We start from the raw sequence: 7170 nt of genomic DNA on the forward strand, positions 1-7170 counted from the left end.
GAGTTGAGTTGAGTGAGATTTTTTTATAAATTTGTGATATTAACCCCTTATCAGATATATCATTGGCAAATATCTTTTCCCATTCAGTAGGATCTCTTTTTGTTTTATTGATGGTTTCCTTTGCTGTGAAAAAACTTTTTAGTTTGATGTAATCCCACATGTTTATTTTTTCTCTTACTTCCCTCGCGCGAGGGAAAGACATTTTGAAGTCCCACATTTATAGGGGTGACTTCTGTATTAGATTTCCACTTTAATTTGACCATGGCCTTTTTTTTTGGAAACTAGACATTATTGGGGTGACAATTGTTAGTAAAGTTACATAGGTTTCGGGTGTACAGTTCTGTAATACATCATCTATATATCACACTGTGTGTTCACCACCCAGAGACAGTTTTCCTTCCATCACCATATATTAGATCCCTTTTACCCTCACCTGCTACTACCCCCACCCCCTTACCCTCTGGTAACTACTAAAGTATTGTCTGTGTCTATGAGTTTTTTGTATCTTCATTTGTTTGTCTTTTCCTTTGTTGTTTTCAGTTTTATATTCCACATATCAGTGAAATCATATGGTTCTCGACTTTTTCTGTCTGACTTACTTCGCTTAGCATAAAACTCACAAGATCCATCCATGTTGTTGCAAATGGCATTATTTCATCTTTTCTTATGGCAGAATAGTATTTCACTGTGTATATATACCACATCTTCTTTATCAAATCATCTATCGAAGGACACTTTGGTTGTTTCCATGTCTTGGCTACCGTAAATAAAGCTACAATGAACATTGGAGCATATATATCTTCACGGATAAATGTTTTCAGATTTTTGGGGTAGATACCCAGGAGAGGGATTGCTAGGTCATATAGTAATTCTATTCTTAATTTTTTGAGGAACCTCCACACTGTCTTCCATTGTGGCTGTACCAGTCTGCATTTCTACCAACAGTGTATGAGGGTTCCTTTTTCTCCACAGCCTCTCCAACACTTGTTATTATTTGTCTTGTTGTAGTGTACCAAAATTAATTCAAAATGGATCAAAGACATAAACATAAGCCCTGAAACAATAAACTGCATAGAAGAAAACATAGGTACTAAACTTATGGACATTGGGTTCAAAGAGGATTTTATGAACTTGACTTCAAAGGCAAGGGAAGTAAAAGCTAAAATAAATAAATGGGACTATATTAAACTAAAACGCTTCTGCACAGCAAAAGAAACCATCAATAAAATAAAGAGGCAACCAACTGAATGGGAGAAGATTTTTGCAAATAATGCCTCCGATAAGGGGCTAATATCCAAAATATATAAGGAACTCATATAACTCAACAACAAAAAACCAAACAATCCAATTAAACAATGAGCAGAAGGCCTGAATAGACATTTTTCCAAAGTGGACATACAAATGTCCAATAGACTTAAGAAAAGATACTCAACATCCCTAATTATCAGAGAAATGCAAATAAAAAACACAATGAGATATCACCTCACACCAGTTAGAATGGCTGTCATCGACCTTGGCCTTTTTTAAAATTTATTTTCAGGTGTTGACATTGGGTTTTTGTTTTTGATCCCTACATCCTGCTAGGGCTTGAAAATCTGAACTCAGAATCACTTGATTTGGCTTATGGCGTTAAAAGCAAAAATCTGTTTCAGTTCTCTGCTTATTTCACTGAGCTCCCACCTTTAATGAGTTTTTAGCTCAAGTGTTTTTATTTTCTTGCCATTTATTGATATGTTTAATAAGATAACTTTTGTCCAGCATTTTTAGTTTTCAGTGGGAGATTGGTTTAGATAGATGTGCTATACTGTCAGAAATGAAAGTGTCCCTCTTCTTCTCTTGAATAAACATTTGTTTAAGGCTCAAATCTTATTGCCTGAAATTATGTTAAGACCTAAAAGTTTCTTTTAGAATCACAAATGTAGGGATCAATGTATTATTTTTATGTGTAAGAATCTCTCTAATGTACTAGATTTTGGAACGCATCTTGTTAGGAACAAGCAGTGGTAAACATGCACATGCTTTATTTACGTGTATGCTGACATCTATATTTCTAATTTCTAGCATGTGTCAAACTTGTAAGCTTTATGTCTGTGACCGTTAGTTCTGTGAGTGTACTCTAAAGCTAATGTAAAATTATCACTAAAACTGTAAAGTGTCCATAATTAAAATGAGGAATGGGTCTACAATATTACATTTTTGTTTTACCACATTTAAAAACTAACTCGTCTAGAGGAAGGTTACCAAGATTATAAGTGAATTGGATGCAATATTATTTGATGCATCTAAAAAGGAACAGAAGTATTTGGCTCACAAAAGATTGTCTTTGGATCGATATGAAAGCTGTCTTTAAATATTTGAAAATTTAGCATCTAGAAGATGGATTTGATTAATTCTGTATAACTTCAAAGGGCAGCACTGCGACCAATGGTTAGAAGTTAGAGAAAGCAGATTTCTTCTCAATAGATGGAAGAGCATAATAATTATTGATGTCCAACAACAGAATAAATTGCTTCAGGAGCTAGATTGTTTTCTATCAGTGAAATTGTTCATGGAGAGCGTGGATGACCACTGGAATAGGATTTACAGAAGGGGTTTCTACCCTCTAAGAATCAGTACTTCAGTGCAATTGTCCATGATGCTTGAATTTCTGGGCTACAAATTTGTCCCTTAATATGTTCTACTTGTATTACTGTTTGTTTTGACCTTTTCCCTCAGATTTTAAATAACTTGTGATTAGGAACCTTACTTTATGTTTTTCTACCCATAGCAGATACTGTTTTGAATGTATCTGTTGATGTTTGTTCTGAAACCTATTGCAATTATGTTTTTGTTGCAATTAAGTAAACACTTTTCAGAAGGTATGTTAGACATGCTGAAATGAATGATAAACACATAGCAAATATAACATTTCAAAGAATGAGACTAAGTCTCTTTAGAAAGAGAAACAAAATTGGAGAATCATTTGATGAGAGAAAATGATCTTGGGTTAACATAGAAATCCCAACTGGCCAAGTGAAATACCACATTCATTTATCCGTCCATCCATCCAACAGTTCAAATATCCAACTATCCACCTAATAATATCTATGGAGTTTCTTCTACCACTAGGCATGTTGGTGAACAGAAATATATTCTGTTATTAAAATATTTTTGTGGGGTCCCTGGAAACTTCTGGATGTCCAATGGCTAAAAAACAAGCTACATTTTTCTTTTTTATTTCAGTAGTTGTATAAATTTCTGAGTACTCTCGTCTGGTAACTTAAAACTTAGATCAGCGTTCACAAATTTTAGGATTAGTTTTGGATGAAGAATTAGAAATCCGATTAGCTTTGTGATTTGCTTCATATGTGAAAGTCTACTTGGATTATTTATAAGGTGGCCTAATATAAGTCTCATTTAATAAACTTCTAAACCATCATGGAGATGCCCACATTGTCCATAGACTAGTTCTTCATCCCAGAAAGAGCTCAGAATACCTGGTACAGGGAGAAAGTTCAGCCTCCAAACTAGCATTTTGAAGTCTCTGTGGGCTAGTAGATGTAACAATTTATTGCCATATAATACATAGAACTCTGTTTTCCTTTCATCCCAAAACTCTGTTGAAATTCTTCTTACATTTCTCACTTGAAGTGGCCCCCTGATGTCAGAGGAGAACCCATGGTGATATTTTAAACAGTCAGTAATGACAAGGGAAGTTGGTGGGAGATGGAGTGAGATTAGGATCAGTGGATTTAAGGTCTTTATAAAATCTAGTTAAGTGCCAGTGTGTTCATGTTTGACCAAATGAAAAGAGGTGATTGTCAATTTTCAATATTTGACCATTCTTTTAAATAGCCAGTATGGTGATTTTGTATTGTGTCAATTTGTCTAGATTGAGCTACATCCTCCAGAATTCCTTTCTCTATATGTTTCAACTAGGATGGGTTGCAAGAGAGATTCTTTTGCAATGTTTCAAGGGAAGAAGTGAAGCAGCAGCCATATTTGTAGCTCACATATGTTGCCATTTTTTGTTGGTGTGAGGCAGTGACCAGACTGCAACTGCCAAAAGTTCTTTGGGATCCTTCTTTAGTTTCTCTGACTTGAAGGCCAGCTGTGTGATTAGCTCTGTGGTGAAGGGCCCTGGCTTCTGCAGCACATCTACACCATCAAGGTCAGAAGCAATGAGCACTGACACTGGTTTTTATCTGTCATTGCAGCTTTAGTTCTTGCTTGTGGGTTCCAGTTTATTGTTATCTCACACACCCCTGCCCCCAATTTTACATCCATCTTTTCTTTCTGACTGCCTGTCCGGTGGACTTCAAACTATGGGATCAGAAGCAAAGGCAACAAAAGACTTACAGAGACTGCTGAATCAGCCTCCATGATTATGTGAGGTCAAGTCACTGTCATGATCTCCTAGTGGTCCTGCTTCTCTAAAGAAACCCTGTCTGATACAGCCAGTAATTCCAATTTCTTATTTTTCCTGTTCTTTTAGGCAAATTTGGAACCCAAATGACTGAAACCATAGGGGTAGAAAATCATTTGGTGGTGTCTGAGATTGTATTGGTGGGACTCACCAGTTCTTTGAAGATGCAACTAGTCCTGTTTCTAGTTTTCTCTGTGTTCTATGTAATGGGTATTTTGGGAAACCTCCTCAATGTACTCACACTGATCTCTGACTCCCATCTACACTCCCCCATGTACTTCCTGCTGGCCAACCTCTCCTTGATTGACATATGGACTTCCTCTATTGCAGTTCCTAAGATAATTTCTGATCTTTTCAAGGAGAGGAAAGTAATCTCTTTCCAAGGCTGCATTGCTCAGATGTTCTTCATTCATGTTATTGGAGGAACTGAGATGGTTCTGCTCATCGCCATGGCCTTTGACCGTTATGTTGCTATATGTAGGCCTCTTCACTACCTGACCACCATGAACTTCAGAACTTGTATTTTACTCTTGGTGGCTGCCTGGACCACTGGACTCATCCACTCATTGATCCAATTTGTATTTGTTGTAAATTTACCCTTCTGTGGCCCCACTGAAGTGGACAGATTTTATTGTGACCTTCTTCGATTTATTGGGCTTGCCTGCACAGACGCTTACAGATTGGAGCTCATGGTCACTGCTAATAGTGGTTTCATCTCCCTGGGAACTTTTTTCATTTTGGTTATGTCTTATATTTTCATTTTGGTCACTGTTTGGCAACATTCTTCAGGTGGCTTGTCCAAAGCCCTCTCTACACTGTCAGCTCACATCACAGTGGTGGTCTTATATTTTGGTCCATGTATTTTTGTATACACGTGGCCATTTCCCACAGTGCCAGTGGATAAATTCCTTGCCATTTCTGATGTAATTATCACCCCATTTCTGAACCCGGTCATCTACACTTTTAGGAACAAAGAGATGAAGGTGGCAATGAAGCGAATATTCAGTCAGGTATTGAGCTTCAGGAAGCTGTTTTAAGTGATTTTGATATCAAGCAAGACAAGCACCTCTAACATTTTCTGCCCATGCTACAGACATTAATCCAAGGAAATATAGCACCAAAAATGCTTTAGCTATGAGTTTAATTACTAATGTCCAGCATTTTCTTAATGTGTTTTCTGCCATTACCAAGGAGGATATGGTATTCTTTCTTATGCAATGTGATGGAATAAAAAAGTATTAATATGGGATTGGTTCCACATTTTCTTGCCCCTCCTGGATAAAGAGAATTCCGGACTGGCCTTTTTTATCTCTTTTCCTACTCTGTTCAGAGGAGGATCCTCCCTTGTCAGATTGATTTTTGGGTTTTGTGATGTAGCATCTGAAGAAAAGTACTTTGCAATCATGATAAAATTTGCAGTTATTAGGGACAGTTTTTTTTTTTTTTTTGAGATTTCTAGTGAGATATGTGGGAGTAGCTGTATTGTGTGAAGAAAACAGATAAGAGATGAAAAGGGGATTTTAAAGAGATATAGTCTCTTTCTTACCCTTCAGTATGTTACCCTTCAATAAATGAAAGCAAAGAATTCAAGTTATTTTAAGTTACTTTTGATTTGTTTAATAAAAAAAAATCACTGGGTTATGGATTCTTAAGCATTTCAGCTAGTGCATGTGGTAACTAAATTAAGCCTTATAATTACTCCAATTATTTCAAAAGCTGTGTTGCTGTACTGTCAGGGGATATGAACAATGGGGCCAGGTAATGGGCAATGACAATGACCTATTCAATACTTCTTTCCCAGCTAGTGCTAATCCTTGCCTTAATTATATTGAAACCAGCAATAATTCCTCAATTAGATAAACTTTTTTTTTCAGTGACATAGTGATAAGCACAGACTCTTGAGCCAGACAGCCTGAGTTGAAATCTCAGCTTTGCTTTTTACTAAAACACAAATTACTCAACCTCTTTATACCTCAATTCTGTCATCTATAAGATGGAGATAAGTTGAACCATTGAAATTTGTGATAGTTGACTGTTTTTGACTTACAAAAATGGCAGGTCCTTATGGCTAAAGGTACTTCCTCATAAGGTGTAAGGATGGACTGAATTAATATTTGTAAAATGCATTAACCAATTCTTGGTCTATTGTGTTATATAAGCACCTGTTCAATAAAATGAAATAAAACATTAAAACCACTCCTCAGTTTTGATGACCTTCTTCCACACTGTCTACAGATTATTCCTCTCTAACTCCATTCATCAGAACTTGATTAATAACTTGCTCTTTTCCTAACAAGACTAGGACATTTTAAATGATGAAATTCCTCAAATATAGAGACTTCAAAATGCCACAATTTATTTTCTACATGTTCTTTCTCTTATTTTCAAATTGTCTTTTTATATGCTATGCAGTAGTTCTATCAAGGTTGTTTTGGTTATCTTTGGCGTTTTTTAATGTACTGGAAGAAGTTACCAAGCTGACTAGGTTATAAAAATTTATATAAATAAAAATTTTATTAATCAGAAAAGGTATTGAATACTTACTATGTTTTCAAGCCTATGCCAGAAAATTGTGTTGAAAAAACTAGAAAATTGTGTTAGAACTATACCACTCGATAATTGTAAAAAGGGACAATGGGTCTACGAGGCGAAAAATCACTGCAGGTAATTAAGGTGGGTGGTAAGGTGGGCAGGCTCAACAAAAGGGTTTGAGCAGAGGAGATTTGTGAATTTGTGAATGCTATGGAATGGGGCTCAAGCCCGCG

General features: G+C 36.2%; 1 protein-coding gene across 1 annotated transcript; it reads left to right on the plus strand.

Annotated features, from left to right (window-relative positions):
- The first annotated feature begins 4491 nt into the window (after window positions 1-4491).
- LOC109458869 (olfactory receptor 4F3/4F16/4F29) lies at window positions 4492-5442 on the plus strand. Its single transcript, XM_019752855.2, has one exon. It carries the CDS (start codon window positions 4492-4494, stop codon window positions 5440-5442), a length of 951 nt encoding a protein of 316 aa, XP_019608414.2.
- Window positions 5443-7170: the final 1728 nt, after the last annotated feature.

This window comes from Rhinolophus sinicus, linkage group LG03 (assembly GCF_036562045.2).
Source record: "Rhinolophus sinicus isolate RSC01 linkage group LG03, ASM3656204v1, whole genome shotgun sequence".
In the NCBI taxonomy this organism is placed as follows: Eukaryota; Metazoa; Chordata; class Mammalia; order Chiroptera; family Rhinolophidae; genus Rhinolophus; species Rhinolophus sinicus.